The sequence below is a fragment of the Papio anubis genome, chromosome 5, assembly GCF_008728515.1.
Source record: "Papio anubis isolate 15944 chromosome 5, Panubis1.0, whole genome shotgun sequence".
NCBI lineage: Eukaryota > Metazoa > Chordata > Mammalia > Primates > Cercopithecidae > Papio > Papio anubis.
This window is the reverse complement of record NC_044980.1, coordinates 172,821,713-172,838,689: the sequence shown is the minus strand read 5'-3', so window position 1 is coordinate 172,838,689 and position 16,977 is coordinate 172,821,713. Positions and strand designations below refer to the sequence as shown.

Sequence of the window (16,977 nt, the reverse complement as noted above, 5' to 3'; positions counted from 1 at the left end):
ATGGAGGTGGGGATCTGGGGTATCTAACTGCTACGTACTTGGACTTTCAATAAAAAGAAAACTCCGAGTGCTGCCCTTGCCTCGTTCCGCCTCCGTAGCACCTGTGGTTCACTTGCTGAGCCCTTCCTGGGTGTCGTGGCCATTTGTGGAGGTTGGCATTCCCTTCGCTCTGCCATGGCATTTGGTACGGTCCTGCAGCTTCCTGTCCCTGTAGAGTGGGGGCTTTTCGTGGGCAACATCAGCATGCCACGGGGGGTTACACAGGCGAGGGACCGGCTGGGAGAAGGAAGGGGGAGCAGCCGGAGGAGGCAGCGAATACCAGCAAAATGCAGTGTAGTCCTGGCCCCTCAAAGGCCCGGTCCAGACTTCGGTGCAGCTCTGAGGCCTCCAGTGTCACACAGGAACAGGCCTGCCTCAGCACCCCTGCCCAATCGGCCCCTGGCTGACAGCTCTGTGAGAGGTACGCCCTGGCAGGGACAGAGGATGGGTGCAGACACCGCACTGGGCCGTCTGTCACTCCCACTCCTGTGGTGGGAGACCAAGGAGTGCGTTTCCGTGGCCCCCACAGTCCACCCTGGCCCCCTCAGCTCTACTTCTCCACATAAGTTGGGAGTGGCTTTCCTGTGGCGTCCATGGTTCTCTTCCTCAGGGGAACTCTGGAAGACAGAGGTTAGTGGGACACCCTATAGTCCCTGTCACTGTGGTCTCTCTGCTGGCTCTCGCCCTTCCCCTTTCCTGTTATTCACACCCTCAGCTCTCACATCGGCAAGCCCCTGTGGCTTACCTGGCATGTGTCCCGGACCTTCATTCCTGAGCCGTCTGTGTCTGGTGGCGCTCAGTGGGCCACAGGGTCCCAGCCACCCAGTGGCCGTCTCCCCAGCCCTCAGTGTGTGGCTGGAGCAGAGGCCCTTGGCAGTTGGAGTAACCCCCACACGAGTTCCTTGGCCTGCGAGTAAGTCATCACAACGAGGCCAGATGGAAACCTGAAACTGCCCCCAAGATAGCAAATCAAGAACAAGATCACACGTGCAGGGCTCGGGTGGGTGGAAGAGATTCGTGCCACCATGGAAGCCTCAGGGGAGCGGGGACAGTGGTCTCCTGCATCCCCGTCTAACTGACTAGTCCAGCCCTTGAAGAAACTGCATGGATTCTGGCGAATGACTCTAGACAGCCACAGGCTTATGGCACTGGCAGTCCTGGCTGCAGCTGCTGTGCGGGTCGAGGTGCGGTTGCTGGAGCAGATTAATAAGGCCTCGGGTGCAGCGTGCTGATCGGGCAAATGCATCCTCCACACTGCTTAGAAGAGAGGCCCAGACAGCACCCACACGCGTGCAGGCTGGACAGCAGTGTTCTCTTACAGCTTAGTTCTAAGGCTTTGCTAACGTTCCCACCCTCCCATAACATGACCAGAAGAGAACTGGCCCAGACTTCACTTCTGACCTGACCCCACAAACTCCGCAAGTGGAGGAGCCATGATAGCGTTTGGGGTCTTCGGGTTTCAGTGTCTACTTAGAGCTGTGTCCATTCATCCTCAAGAGTGCCTGGCTGTTCTCCTTACCCAGTGGACAGCCACAGCTACCTGTGGGGAGGGACCAGGGAAGGCCAGACAGTGGACGCCTGTCAGGATGTGCTCCTTCCCGGGATACTCTCAAGCAGTGGGTCTGGATCCCAGAGTCGAGCAGGCAGTGGGGGAGGTCAGCACCTGCCCCACTCGTGCTGCGGGTGTTGGGTTCCAGGCTCTTTGGGGCCCCACTCGTGCTGCGGGTGCTGTGGTGCCGTCACTGCTGCCCACAGGGTAGCGTTGGGTTCCAGGCTCTTTGGGAGCCAAGCCCCGAGCCAGGCATCACTTGGATCTTTACTTGGCATTTGTCATCTTTGTTCTGAGTGATTTTCAAGACTTGAAGGGGCATAACTGTCTTTCCTCTGCTGTCCTTGAAATTGAAGTGAGGTGTTGGGAAGTTGTCTCAGTTTGTATTTCGGGGGTGCCTAGAGAGGGTCCCAGGGTGCGGGGAGAGCTCTAGGAGCCCTGTGACCTCCTTAGCCACCTCCCCATTGGCCACACAGAGCACCCGTGCAAGCTTGGGATTCTGTCACCACAGTCTTCCAGCAGACGGCAGTGAAGTGTGCTTTTCCGGCTACATTAGTATGTGGTGACAGTTTTTTGACAGATGGCAGCGTCTTCAGATGAGCGTGTTTTCTGGCGCACTGGGGTTCGCGGAGCTGGCGGGCAGCCTGTGGAGATGGTTCCACTGCTGCGTCTGTCCTTGTAGAACCAGGCTGTCCTTGTCATCCTTGCTCCTGCGGCTGTGCTGTTAGTTCTGGGTGGGCTGGGCTTCAGGGCCTGCTGGCTGGTGAAGTGTGTGCATTTCACACCTCAGAAGTCAGCCTTCTGGAGAGAAAGTGCCCACGGCACACCCTCCGCGGCCTGAGGGAGCGCCTCTTTCAGCTTCTCCCGCCAGCACCACGGCTGCTTGCTTTCCATCGCTGCCACGTGATAGACTAAAAATGGGCTTTCATGTTGGGTTTTTAAAAAAGATTTTTGTGAGATTGAGCATTATTTTATCTGTTAGTAATTTGTGTTCTGAAATGCCTGTTCTTGCCATGTTCTTTGATTTTAAAAAAGGAAACAAGAAACAAATTGGTTCATTTGGTCTTAGCTCCATGACCAGGTCCTTACAGCGGACAGTCCTGGTTGAATGTGGGCTGCTTCTCCCCAGCTTTCCTTCGTGTGGGAGGCGGCCTGGCTTCTTCCTCTCAGGCCTTCGGGGTGTCTGCACAGTGCCCTGAGGTGGAATGGAGGCCTGGGGGCCAGGTAGAGATTGTGACTGCATTTTTAAACATTATGTATTGATCATTTAAATTTTACAGAATTTAGGAAGCCTAGAAATAGACCATTTAGCAGCATTGGAATGTGATTGTAACTGTTGTGAATGTTGAAATGGCTTCCTGCTTGCCCTGATAACAGCTCCATAGCCTTCACGGAGGCACACCTGCAACCCGCTTGTGGCCCATCAGTTGAGATGTCTTAAAGTCAGGTGTTAGGCAGTGTTACGGAACCTGCAACTCCCCAGGTAAAGGATCCTCACGCCTTACCCTGCGTCAGTGGCTTGGCAGTTTAACATTGCAGGTACACTACTCTTGTGAAAAGAATGGATATGGGTTGTTTACAAGTCACAGTTTCTAGATTGAGTTTGCAGGCTGAAGTCCCCAGGCAAAAGTCAAATTCCTCAGGCCTGAGGAAGGGGCTGGGGTGGAGGATCAGCAGGAAGAAAGTCCCTTAGTTATGAGGGAAACGGTTGCAGAGGTTGTGTTAAGGCTTTGCAAGTCGGGTGGAATGTGATGCACGTCTTCATTCAGCAGGCACTTCCCAAGTGTCTGCTTGCGCCAGGCCTGCCTCTGAGTGCTGAGAGCACAGCCAGTGCCCTGCTCACACAGTCAGCCCTGGGGAGGGGAAGAGAGGTGGCAACTGGAACATGAGCAGGTGAGTTTTTGTGCCACGTACAGATGGAGATGGCAGCACCGGTGCTGGTGGGTCCTTGTGGCAGAGGTGAGAAGCCTGGAGGTGGATGATCATGGAATTGCTCTTCCAAGGAGAGAAAGAGCCATGGGAAGATTCCAGGTTGGGAGGATTCTGGACCTGTGCTGTCCAGTATGGCAGCCACTAACCACAAGAGGCTGTGGAGCACCCAGGATGTGGCCATGCCACATTTGTGAAATACATACTGGACTTCAGAGGCTCACTACCAAAAAGAGAATGTAAAATATCTCAGTATTTTTCTGATGTTGATTACATTTTGAAATGATAATATTATGGATATATTGGGTTAAATAAAATACACTGTATTAGGATTTCACCTATTTCTGTTCATGCTGTTGAACATGGCTACTAGAAAATGTACATTGTACACATCGTTCGCATTCTGTGACATTGTCTGTGGAACAGCACTGCCCTGGACTGATAGTGAGCGTGAGGACCTTCGCAGAGGAGAGTCAGAGTGTTGGGGAGCTCAAGTCCAGGTGTGGAGGGCGGGAGGGGGCGCGTGTGCTGGACATGCAGATGCATGGATGGAGGGTAGATAGGACAGCCTGAGGGCCTGCGAGACCACAGAACGGGCAAAGGAGGGCCATGAAGGTTTCCACTGAGGGCGAGGGGCACCATCTGACCGCTTTAGGCTGATTTGTTTTAGCTTCAATTTGAGAGTAAGATTTTCCAGAATTGTTCCCAAATCTCAGAGTTCTGTTCACTCCCTGCACTCTCACACTGGCTTCACAGCCCTCATGGATGCGAAGTCGTTTATTTAGTGTGCTTCGTTCATTCGACTAATTTAACCCGTTGCTTTCCTAGGATTTGAAGCCTAGCAACATCGTTGTGAAATCAGACTGCACCCTGAAGATCCTTGACTTTGGCCTGGCCCGGACGGCCTGCACCAACTTCATGATGACCCCTTACGTGGTGACCCGGTACTACCGGGCACCTGAAGTCATCCTGGGTATGGGCTACAAAGAGAACGGTGAGTATAGCCAGGGCTGGAGGAGGCTGGGATGTTTAGAAACTGCTCTAGTGGTGGTCTCGAGTTTTCTCTTTCCTTTGAACTATATGATGTATACTGTGGGGACTGTTACGCATAGCATATAGCATGATCCAGAGATAAGAAATAATTAATTGTGTTTTTCCATTGGTTAAAATCATTCTCTCTTAAACATTCACTTTTAAAATTAGTATTTTTGAACTTTTTAATCAGTTTAACCTACCTGCAGCCAAGTGTGCAGATCCTGAGTGTGCAGCTCAGCTGACGTGAGCACACCCACAGCACCCGCAGCTCTGGCCTCCCCTTGGCCCCTCCCCCTCGCAGCACACGGGGCTGGCCAGTCTCCTGATCGCCAGTGCCCTGGATCAGCTTTATTTGTTGGTCTGCATATTGGTGTTTTGAATTTGATATAAATGGAATAATACATGTTCTCATGTAAAATTGGTGTTTTTTACATCAAAACTTAGCTTATTCTAGCAATACCAGAGCTCTTTGAAACTTGGCTTTTAGCAAATTTGTTGAAAATAACGAAATCTCGCTTACTTGTTTTTAAAAAGACTGAAAGTTTGCCCAGGTCATCTGAAATGAGTTTTGCTGCAGGTTCATCTTGCTGCGTTGTAGCTTGTGTTCTCGCCCTGAGAGGCACAGCTCTATGTGCTTCCTGTGGAGGAGAGAAAACTTGATCCCCTGTTCACTTGTCCCCTCTGCCCACCAGCAGGGCATTTAGAGGGCTCTGCTGTCTGTCTGAGGCCTGGGCCCCACAGATGAGGGTGGGCACTGTGGAAGTCTGGGCTCCTCTGGCAGGGCCTCACCTGCAGTCCTACAAGCCGGCCAACCTGCGCCAACAGTCAGTTCCCCCACGGAGTGCTGCTGCCTTTCTGACGGGCAGTCTAGAAAGTGATTGCTCAGGAGGTGTGGTGTCAACAATGCACAAAGGCTCTCGCTGGCAAGCTAGTGACGTTTACTGGGTTTGTCTCTGGGAGGGGGTTTGGAGAAAAGGGATGTGGGACTCTAGCTGGTTTTTAATCCCCTGGTGTTTGGTAGTGGACATCTGGTCTGTCGGGTGCATCATGGCAGAAATGGTCCTCCATAAAGTCCTGTTCCCAGGAAGAGACTGTATCCTTCACGGGGGACCTGGCACTTGGCCATGGAGGCTGGGGGTGGGCATGTGACCCTGAAAAGCTTTGTGTTCACAGGCACTTCTTGTTTCTGGTTTTTTGTTTGTTTGTTTGTTTTAAGCTATAAAGTATTGGACTCTTTGGCACTAAAACCCCAGATTGCTACAAACTGAAGGCTAAACTAGAGGTCAGCAATCATTCATATTGTGTAAAATTTCACCCTTAGCTAGCAATTTATTTTTCCATATTTGTGTGTTTAGTGCACTGTTAGAATTCCTTTTCCTCACCTTTGTTTTGTTCATGACACTTCATAATTTTATCATTTCATTTTATTTTCAGTTGATATCTGGTCAGTGGGTTGCATCATGGGAGAGCTGGTGAAAGGTTGTGTGATATTCCAAGGCACTGACCGTATCCTTCCCCGCGACCTTGGCCCCGCCATGCTTTCCATAATGCCTCAGGCAGCATGACCACCTGCTTACACGGGCGCTCACGAGGACAATGTCGTAACCACGCCAGACTGTGTTCTAAGGGGGGCTTGACTATATTTGTTAATTAGCGTCACAAACCAAGTGGTTCAATTTTATTCTATATTTTTAACTTGACTACCTGTGATGATTTTGAGAGTTAGAGTTAAGTTAAATCAATTATATTAGCTTAATTTTACCAAAAATAGCTGGACATATAGAAGAAATTATTTACTCTTTGATAAGTATATTCTGATATTTAAATGAAAATACTGTATTATTTAGTTTATCCCATTAATTTAACTAGGAAAGATGCTATCTAAATTTAATAGACTCATGTACTTGTGTGCTTTAATTAAGTACTATTTTGTTAGTTACTGGTATGCATTGAAATATTTTCCCCCAAAGTAAGAACTGAAGCACATTATAAAAGACCTAAGTGAAAGAGATTAAAATGAAAATTTTGTGAGGAACAATATGTTAAACTTTCTTGTTTGTTACTGTGCTGACATTTTGTAGAATTTAAAAAAAAATCTGGTGGGTTATTTTGTGACACACTGGGGAAGTCAAAATACATGTAAAATGAAAGAGATAAACTCATACTGTAGTCAGCAAGTCGTGTTAGATATACAGCAGAAAGGAGAATAACTAATTGTTACGATAGCCTTCTTTCCTCATTCGCCATTCTTCCATCCTTAGTATTTTTTACCCTAACATGGTTCTTCACATCTTCCCTTTTTCATTTGTGTTTTAACCACTTAGTTTTTCATTAGTCTTTGACTTTTTTTTCGTTATGAAAGTTGAAATTGGTCTCCATCCTTGGGCAGATTGATGGCTGCTTTTAAGAAAAGCGAGCTCTGTGGTCAGTGTTTTGTGTGTATCTTAGGAAGATAATTTCAGATTTTAATAAGTTCGTCAGAGTGGTCTCCTTATCACATAAATTCTTCACAATGCAAACTTGAAATGAAAATATTTTTATTCCTCTCATTTTATTTACCTTTCTTTACATTTTCTGTATCATAGATTATATGTCAAGTTAAATATTTTATTTGTTCTAGTAAATTTTCTAGCAGTTTCTATAGCCTTACCTCAGATTCACTTGTTTCAACCTATAAATAAGGAAGTCTTTATTTTGCAAGTGAACTTAATTAAAAAGGGAAAGTTGAGGAATTAAGAGACTAATAATTTAGAAATATATACTTAATGTTCAGTTTGTCTCAATTCTTATTCATTTTGTGCCATTCCTTGTTTTATTAAGAAATGTTTTCTTCAGAAAGTACAAAAATGAAAAATGTGAGTACTTTTTGGTGCATTTTAGTAAGTAACTTAAAATTCCTGCTTTACATATTAATATTAATGTCAGTAATTAATGGTGTTATCTGTAAGGTTACCTTGTGATTCCCAAAAGTCACACACAGTTTAACATCATTTTTCTAAGGAAAATTTTGCCAGCTCTTTCAAGTATTAGATTGAAATTTGGGAGATAGAAAAAAGTTGCAGAAATCAGACTGAGGGTCTCAGAGATTTGCTTTAATGTGTGACCTGGGGTAGAAAAGGAACTCCTGTCCCTGTGGTGGCCTATGAGAAAGAGAAAGCTTTCGCCAGGCTACCTCGGGCCCCAGCTCAGACTCCTCCCCTCGGCAGCCAAGCATTCTTGAGAAATTTAGGACCTCTCTGAGCCTTGGTTTCCCCTTCTGTAAAATAGGAGACCTGCAGTCTGCCTGCAGCTTCACGAGAATTAGACAACAGGGTCCACTGAGCTTGCTGGAATTACTGTTCCCCTTCCCCCAGCCCTCCCATCTGTCCCCTGTCCCATCTGTGGGATGCTGGGGTGGAGGCCTCTCGGGGAATCTGTGGGGCTTCTCCCACAACTGGTTTAATTTCTAGTCCTTTATCATTAATCCAGCAGATATTTCTCTCACCTGCCCATTTCTGGGTGCCTAGTCTGACTTAGATGCAAAGAGGCTCCTCGCAGCTGCTAAATTGAGGCTGGATTGTCAAGGGCAGGGCAGAGCAGGAGACCAGAGCAGAGGCTGCCATCATCCAGAGGCCCGAGGAGGCCCCATGAGTGGGAGGAGTCTGGCGGGGGAGATGGGCCGGGAGGCCCACTTGGGCTGGGAGGTGTGACGGGGAGATGGGAGGCGGGAGGCCCCGCAGGCTGGGGAGGAGTCGCGGCGGAGGAGATGGGCGGAGGCCCCGCAGGCTGAGAGGGTGCGGCCGGGGAGATGGGCTTGTACTCTGCTTTGAAGTTGGACCCTTCAAGGAGCCTTGCTAGGGTTTGGAGATGTCTGTTAGACAGTGGAATTCAGGGGCAAGGTCTGGGATAGAGAGATCAAAGTGGGTGTCATCCATCTGTTGGTAGCCTTGAAGCCTAGGACTGGTAGCAAGCGCTTGCAGGGGAGGAAGAGACCAGGACCCAGGACTTAGCCCCCTTGAGGTGGAGGGACAAAGGGAATAGGGAAGGAAATGGAGAAGGCACTCCAGCGACCCCTCCTCCTACAGCGCGGTGACAGAGGGAGGGTCATTCACATGAGATGAGGACAGAGGACTGGCCACTGGGCCTCGTGATGGCTGCTGGCAGCCATGATGGGCACAGCATTTATGGAGTGGAGGGAAGAAAGCCTGATGGGAGTATGTTTGAGAGAAAATGAGAGGCTGGGAATTAGAGACACAAGTATAGGCAGCTCTTTTTTTTTTTTTTTTTTGAGACAGAGTCTCACTCCGTTGTCCAAGCTGGAGGGCAGTGGTGTGATCTCGGCTCACTACAGCCTCCACCACCCGGGTTCAAGCAATTCTCTGCCTCAGCCTCCCGAGTAGCTGGGATTACAGGTGCCCGCCACTACGCCCAGCTAATTTTTGTATTTTTAGTAGGGCTGGGGTTTCACCATCTTGGCCCGGCTGGTCTTGAACTCCTGACTTTGTGATCCACCTGCCTTGGCTTCCCCAAGTGCTGGGATTACAGGTGTGACCCACCACGCCCGACCGACAGCTCTTTATGGAAGTTTTGCTGCAAATAGGAATAAGATAGAGCAATAGGTAGTGGGGGCCAAAAGCAGGCAGCTACTATGTTAACACAGGAGAAAATACTGTCAGTTACCAACGTGATGGAATGTACTGGTAGAGTGTAAAACGTTGATGATGTTGGAGAAGAAGAGTTGAAGGAGCTCTTCCTTGAGTAAGCACAAGGGTTAGTCTAGAGCTGGGCAGGCTAGGTGTAGCGGGGAGCCCAGTTGGTTGCTGTGTGGCAAATGGCACACAGATGCTGGGTGGGTGCATCCTGGGGAGTCTGTGGGAGTGAGCATGCAGAAGAGGTATCAAAAGTATAAGGCGGGCCAGGCGCGGTGGCTAACACCTATATAATCCCAGCACTTTGGGAGGCCGAGGCAGGCAGATCACTTGAGGCCAGGAGTTCAAGACCAGCCTGGCCAACATGGCAAAACCCCATCTCTGCTAAAAATACAAAAATTAGCCGGTCGTGATGGCAGGTGCCTGTAGTCCCAGCTACTTGGGAGGCTGAGGCAGGAGAATCACTGGAGCCCGGGAGGTGTAGGTTGCAGTGAGCCGAGATCGTGGCTCCAGCCTGGGCGACAGAACAAGACTATATATATATATATGTGTGTGTGTGTGTGTGTGTATGTGTGTGTGTATATATATATATATGGCAGAAGGAAAAGGTGTGACACAGTTTTCACATTTTGGCTAAATAGGTAAATAAAATGTGGACATAATTCTGATTTGACAACATGTACGAAACAGGAGTAAGAAGGAGAATTTGCTAGTGAATTGAATGCCAGAAACCCATTTCCTGAGCAGGTCTTTGGAAGTATAACGTTTTGGAAGAACTGAGTTCATGTACCAGTTCCCTAGGTTATTTCATGGTCATGTAAGTTCATTTTTCTAAGACATGCCTCAGGGAGCACTTTTTGAAGCTGCTGTTGATGCTGTTTTTTTCTCGCTTGCATTCTCTTGTATAGTTGAGTACGGTTCCAGTATCACTTTCCCACATGTAATCCTAATTATCCCAAGCCTAACAAGCACCCTGTGGAACAGGCAAAGCTGGTAATGTCTGCATTGAGCAAAGAAGGAAATGGGCCCCTAAGGAAGCTTGACTTTCCTGACACACTGTGAGTGTTGAATGCAGCGTTGAGTCTGAAACCCAGGTCATGCACTTTGAAAGGAAATAAAATGCATTACCTCGGTATTGCAGTGATGGTTGGGAAGAGTCAATTCCAAGTAAAGCAGAGTATCGTTTGAAAGCTGTCAGTGGGCTCAGTCTAAGCCCAGTTGGTTGGTTCCCCGGCTGTAAACTGAGGAGATCAGACAGGTCTCTCACAGGTCCCTCGAGATCCTCTGTTCTTCAGAGAGCTGTGAATAAATCTAAGGTAGCATTAGTATGAAAACTGATTTCAATTTGCTGATGTAATGTTTATCTAGTTTCATGTTTAATCATTTTTGCCATAGGTATTCTTAGTTACAAGATCAACTTTATTTTGAACTAGAGTGGGAAGGTGTGTAGACTTCATTGTGTTGATTTAATAAGCTGTGTCATAGTTTATGAAGATGCAGAGTGGAAGAGTTTTAAAAAATAGTGTAACTTGGAAACCCAAACCTTATTTGAATATTATTTGGAAATTCTGCTGCTGATCCGGTGGGGTGGCCTAGCCGATAGGTGTAAAGATGAGTCAAACACTGCTGCATGTGCTGTGAATACGAGGCACTCCAGTTGTATTTTCCTCAAGAGACTCCTTAGATATTGATCAGTGGAATAAAGTTATTGAGCAGCTTGGAACACCATCAGCAGAGTTCATGAAGAAACTGCAGCCGACTGTGAGGAATTATGTAGAAAACAGACCAAAGTATCCTGGAATCAAATTCGAAGAACTCTTTCCAGACTGGATATTCCCATCAGAGTCTGAGCGAGACAAAATAAAAAGTAAGATACCCTTTTTTTCTTAGACTTGTGTTTTGTAATTCAGGTGGCGCTTTCAGTCTTTCATGTTTGTATTCTAAAAACCTGTGAGTTTTGGGAGAGAAAGTCATTTTAGGCCAGAAGTCTGAGGTATGAAGGCACTGAGGAGAGAAAGCTTAAAGGTCTAGAAGCTTTATCCTCCATAAGATGGCTTAATTGAAGCCTTTGGCCAAAATAAAAATCATCAAATCAGCCTGAAAGAATCTTGTTACAGTTACAGCAACTGAAATTCACAAAGTTTTCAGGTGAAAAGAACCCTTGAATGCAGATTCTAGAGTCGGAGCCATGTGACAGTCACTCGATAGAAAAGGTCCTCCCCACCTTCTCCTGCACCCTTTACTACAGTGTGATTGCTTAAGGAGAAAGAAGAGATTTGATTCTGTCCACATTAAGATTAAGGTAAACTGGGCCGGGCGCCGTGGCTCACGCCTGTAATCCCAGCACTTTGGGAGGCCGAGGCGGGCGGATCACGAGGTCAGGAGATCGAGACCATTCTGGCGAACACGGTGAAACCCCGTCTCTACTAAAAAGACAAAAAATTAGCCGGGCGTGGTGGCAGGCGCCTGTAATCCCAGCTACTCGGGAGACTGAGGCAGGAGAATGGCCTGAACCGGGTGAGAACTTACAGTGAGCGAGTTAAGCCCTGCACTCCCAGCACCGTGACAGGCGAGACTCCGTCTCAAAAAAAAAAAAAAAATTAAGGTAAACTGTGCCTTAATCAGAAAACCCTCAGTCATTCCTGTGCTTACTCAGGTTGTGAACTTCAGTTGCCAAAACCTAAGTGATCCTTATATTTAACTAAGTTATTGAACTTGTTTTTGTTTTTTTTTTTCTAAATACCAATCTGTAGATTTAAAAAAAAAAAAAAAACAAAACTGTAAGTTGCCAGCACTGTATACAGCTAGGCCAACCAGAAGCATCTGTGAGTGTTTCATCCTGTGGGAATGTGAGATTGTTGCATGGTTTAAAAAGTCTGTTCTAATTTCATTTTGATGTGACTTAAAGAAAAATACTCCCCCGTGCCTCATGCCCACACCCTGGGCAGTGCCACCCGCAGCTCGGCAATTGCCACCTTCCTTGCTGTGGTTTCCCAGCCTTGGGCCCTGCCCAGACATTGGTCTGAGGCTGCCTGGTGCTCTTCCCCACCACCCTGGGGGCCCAGGTTTCTCTTCCCCTCACAGATCCAGAGGCGTAAAACCACATTTGGAAACCTGGTTTGTCATGAAAGTGGCCATCTGACTTTTTCTTAAAAATGTTTGGGTTATGGCCAGGCGCGGTGGCTCATGCCTGTAATCCCAGCACTTTGGGAGGCCGAGGCAGGCAGATCATGAGGTCAAGAGATCGAGACCATCCTGGCTAACATAGTGAAACCCCATCTCTACTAAAAAAATACAAAAAATTAGCCGGGCGGGGTGGCGGGCGCCTGTAGTCCCAGCTACTCAGGAGGCTGAGGCAGGAGAATGGTGTGAACCCAGGAGGCGGAGCTTGCAGTGAGCCGAGATTGCGCCACTGCACTCCAGCCTGGGCGACAGAGTGAGACTCTGTCTCAAAAAAAAAAAAAAAAAAAAGTTTGTGTTATATTCATCTTGAACCTATCAAACGTTTCTCAAAATTAATATATCTTTGTTCTGTCTGTGCTGTCGTATTTAGTTCTTTATTGTATGATTCTCTTTGTTTCATATTAACAGCATTAGTGTATTAATCTAATCTTTGTTGTCACCCTAGCCAGTCAAGCCAGAGATCTGTTATCGAAAATGCTAGTGATTGATCCTGACAAGCGGATCTCTGTAGACGAAGCTCTGCGTCACCCGTACATCACTGTCTGGTATGACCCGGCCGAAGCAGAGGCAGTGAGTATCTGTTTTGAAAAGACTTGTATGTGGAGGCCGGGCTTGTATTTCCTTGGATCTTGTCTGCTCGTCCAGAGCGGCTACATATGGGTAGCAAGTTCTCCATCTGGGGCTCCCAGTTACAAAAAGGCCAAGTGCTGTCTGAGGCCTGGGCCGCTTTGCTCGGAGGACCTCAGGAATGAACTTACGCTTTGGTGATACCAGTCTCCATTTTGCAAAGGCTGCTGTGAGCTCATAGTTTATTAAGCATCTGTTCTGTGCCATTGGCTTTGGTTACATCCTGTTGTTTAGGCCACTCAACCAGAGAGGCTGAGCAGCTTGCTGAAAAATCACACGTCTGTGTGTCCTTCCCTAAAGGCCTTGTGCCTCCTGGCTCCCCCGCTGGAGGAGCTCCACTCTGAGTTCGGTGCTCACGTGCGTGTTTCTGTGTCAGCGCTGGTGTGAGTGAGCTTTAGCTGTGAGGGAGATCACTGCGTAGTGGTGGGCTTCCTTCGTGCCGTGAGTGACACACATGTTTATGGCATGGCCTGTGGTTTTGCCATCAGTTTAAACGTTGTTTTATATAAAAAGAATCCAATTTATAAGCAGACTTTTGTAACAGTCCATTTATGAGTTGGACTTTGGGTTTGGGAGTTCTCACATGAAGAACATGTAAAATTTGTTTTAAGAAACAGCAGTACCTTCCGTAGCTGCCTGCACAATGCCTTGTCCATGATGGGTCTCGGGAAACAGCCTGTGATGGGCAGATGTCTGTGTTTTGAGGTCAGGTGATTATTAAGAGGAACATAGTAACTCTTTTTTGGTTAACTTTTTCATAATTATTTTGATCAAAGCTGATCCAATATCGCATGACAAATCTTTATTAAACCATGTGTTGAATTAAACTAAATCCATATCATAAATAGACTAGAAGTCTTCCAAGTGATTTTACCTTTTTTAGTGCCTCATTTTTTTTGAGGCATTACTATTGACTTTACATATGATTTAATTTTTAGCCACCACCTCAGATTTATGATGCCCAGTTGGAAGAAAGAGAACATGCAATTGAAGAATGGAAAGGTAAAGATGGAGCTTATTTTGATCCTTGCTTAGGACATTTCTTCCAGTCCTGTAAAGCAGAGGCTTTTCATTTTGTGACATTTCCCTTCAGGAAGGGGCAAGAAACGCTGCGACCCACTTAGCCTCTTTCTCCCCAGTTTCCAGTAGAAAAAGGACTTGAAGAGAACAGAGTTAGAGAGGAACATGTATCAATTTCTTATCATTTGCTTCAAGAGGGAAAAATAGTATTTTTTTCATGGCTTTTCACATATGGGTTTGTAAACTGAGCTTAGTAATTGTATCACACTTACATTGATAACATGTTGCAAATTGTCAGTGACACCAGTTCACAGGCTGCATGTTACCTATAGAATTCCCAGTGTGTGCAGAAATGGGGAGCCAGGGCTGGGGTCCTGTGAACTTCGGCCTGCTTTTTTTAAGCCGTGTAGTTGTACATATGTTTTAAAATCTAGTTTGGGGGAAACTGCAGATTGAAAATATGCAAATAGGTATTATTACCACTGTAAGATTAACCAGACCACCCACAACAAACTGCACCTATAATGAAGAGGTCAGCCTGACAATTCTTCGTTAAGAAGCGGCATCAGTAGTAACTGAGAACCACAGTCAGAGTGAGTCAGCACTGAGGGTGGGTCCTGCCCCAGGGCCCTCCTGGAGTGCCGGTTGCCTGTGTGAGCCTGTGCTCAGCAGTGCACGCTCACAGCACACTCACTGGCCTCCGTAAATGGTTGCAACGTGCTGATGCTGGTTTATGAATACTGAAATTTTAGGAATCCCTAATCACTTACTTAGTAGGTAATTAGTTTTTCTTACAAATGAAAGTTGAAGAAAACTGAAGTTGAAACAAGGAAAAGACTTAGGCATGTGGATTCATTTCTGGCCAGTGTCGGGGGTTCCTAGCCCACATGTGGATGCCGGTTACCTTTGGAAAACCCCAAGTAACTACGTAGAGAAACATATTGAAATGGGTGTGAGAGTATCCAATCCCTTACAGTGTTCTGTGGGAGCCAGTCCACTTCATACAGCCCCTTGTGGATCCAGAACCACCCCACGTTTTGCTCCCTTACTAGCTGCATGGAAAAGATGGGATGTAGTCCAGGCGCAGTGGCTCACACCCGTGATCCCAGCACTGTGGGAGGCCAAGGCGGGCAGACGGCTTGAGGCCAGGAATTTAAGACAAGCCTAGCCAACGCAGCGAAACCCCATCTCTACAAAAACTATAAAAATTAGCCAGGCATGGTGGTGAACACCTGTAATCCCAGCCACTTGGATGGCTGAGGCATCCAGGAGGTAGAGGTTGCAGTGAGCCAAGACTGTGCCACTGCACGCCAGCCTGGATGACAGCATGAAACTGTCTCAAAAAAAAAAAACAAAAAAAAACCCAAAGACAGAAAGAAAGAAAAGAAAAGATATAATGTATCAAAACATGAATATTTTGGTCCACGTAGACTTTATTACTGAATTGACTCTTATCTTACAATTAAAAATAACACATCGCAGTGCCTTTGGAGTGGTTCCAGTTGATTTGGAAGCAGAGTTTAGAGATACAATGAAACTGTTTAGAAACTGATTAGGCATTTTAACTTGTATTTTTATTAAAGAGCTAATTTACAAAGAAGTCATGGATTGGGAAGAAAGAAGCAAGAATGGTGTTGTAAAAGATCAGCCTTCAGGTTAGTGATTGTTTTAATTGATTGTATGATATTTTTCTTACCTTATTCAGCTTTTCTTTTTTGAGACAGTCTCACTCTGTCACCCAGGCTGGAGTACAGTGGAATGATCTCTGCTCACTGCAACCTCCGCCTCCCGGGTTCAAGTGATTCTCCTGCCTCAGCCTCCCAAGTAGCTGGGATTACAGGCACGTGCCACCACGCCCGGCTAATTTTTGTATTTTTAGTAGAAACGGGGTTTCACTGTATTGGCCAAGCTGGTCTTGATCTCCTGACCTCGTGATCCGCCCGCTTCAGCCTCCCAAAGTGGTGGGATTACAGGCGTGAGCCACTGCACCTGGCCTCTTTCCCTATTCATCTTTTATAAATGGCAGCAGCATGTGAAACGCCAGCCTGGCTAGCATCAGATTTAAAAACCACTGTATGAATAGCCACCCTTTTTGGCTTGTCATAGTGAAGGGGGTGGTGGATGGCATTTTACTGATGTGCCAGGCACTGAACTTCCTTATAAACATTTCTCTTTCATCTTTGCAATGATTGCTGTCACGTCCATTTACAGATGAAATGGAATTTAAAGCCTTTTCAACGTTGATAACCCTTTGTACTGGTCCCACCCAAAATGCCAATCTAAGTAAAATAGAATTTGGTTTTCTCTTGAGAAAATTGTTCATATCATTCTCCCATTTTTCTACTTGATCTGCCGATCTTGATAGTGGTGGAAGCCTGCTGACCGGGTGGTTATACGATTATGAGAGACTCTGATATTAGTGGTATTCACTTACGTCTGCAGGATTCTTCCCGTTTACTAAATGAAACGCTCAAGTTATATTTATTGTCTCTCTCCCACTCCCACTGGAAAGCACACACGCGTGGGGATGTGCAGAGAGCACAGCTTACTTTTTATTCTTGAATTTTATATTCAACATGACGTATGTGTCAAGCATCTAGAGATTATATAACTTCAGCAAGAACTTAAGTGCTTGTTAACTAAGCACAAATTTATGACTGCAGACGTCGATCTCAGAGAGTCTGCATGTTGTATTTTTATTCACACCAGACTAAAATATAGATAGTAGGAAGTAGAATAGTTTCATTTGCTTTAAAAGATTAAAATGTCAGTTTTCTGGAGGTACAAAACAATAAAAAATACGAGGCCACTAATTTTTTTCCGTTTTCTAGTATATAGTCTTTATTGCAAAAGATTTATTTGAATGTTGATGCTTTCTTTTCTGTAGATTTAGTGTTTATGTTATAAATTGTTATAATTCAAGTGTCTGGTGACACTTGAATTCGATTCAGGCTTAAGCTTTTGTGA

The 16,977-nt window shown here is 46.4% G+C and overlaps 1 protein-coding gene across 8 annotated transcripts in view; it reads left to right on the top strand.

Annotated features, from left to right (window-relative positions):
* MAPK9 (mitogen-activated protein kinase 9) overlaps positions 1-16,977 on the top strand; it is a 59,134-nt gene that overhangs the window by 38,888 nt on the left and 3,269 nt on the right. For 4 of the 8 annotated variants that reach the window (XM_003900638.4, XM_009209716.3, XM_009209715.4 and 1 more), the window contains 6 exons: positions 4,346-4,511; positions 5,987-6,058; positions 10,865-11,047; positions 12,809-12,933; positions 13,929-13,992; positions 15,594-15,665. In XM_003900638.4, the coding sequence (XP_003900687.1) occupies positions 4,346-4,511; positions 5,987-6,058; positions 10,865-11,047; positions 12,809-12,933; positions 13,929-13,992; positions 15,594-15,665 (682 nt within the window). The other 4 variants (XM_003900639.4, XM_009209718.3, XM_031666689.1 and 1 more) reach the window with 2 other exon arrangements.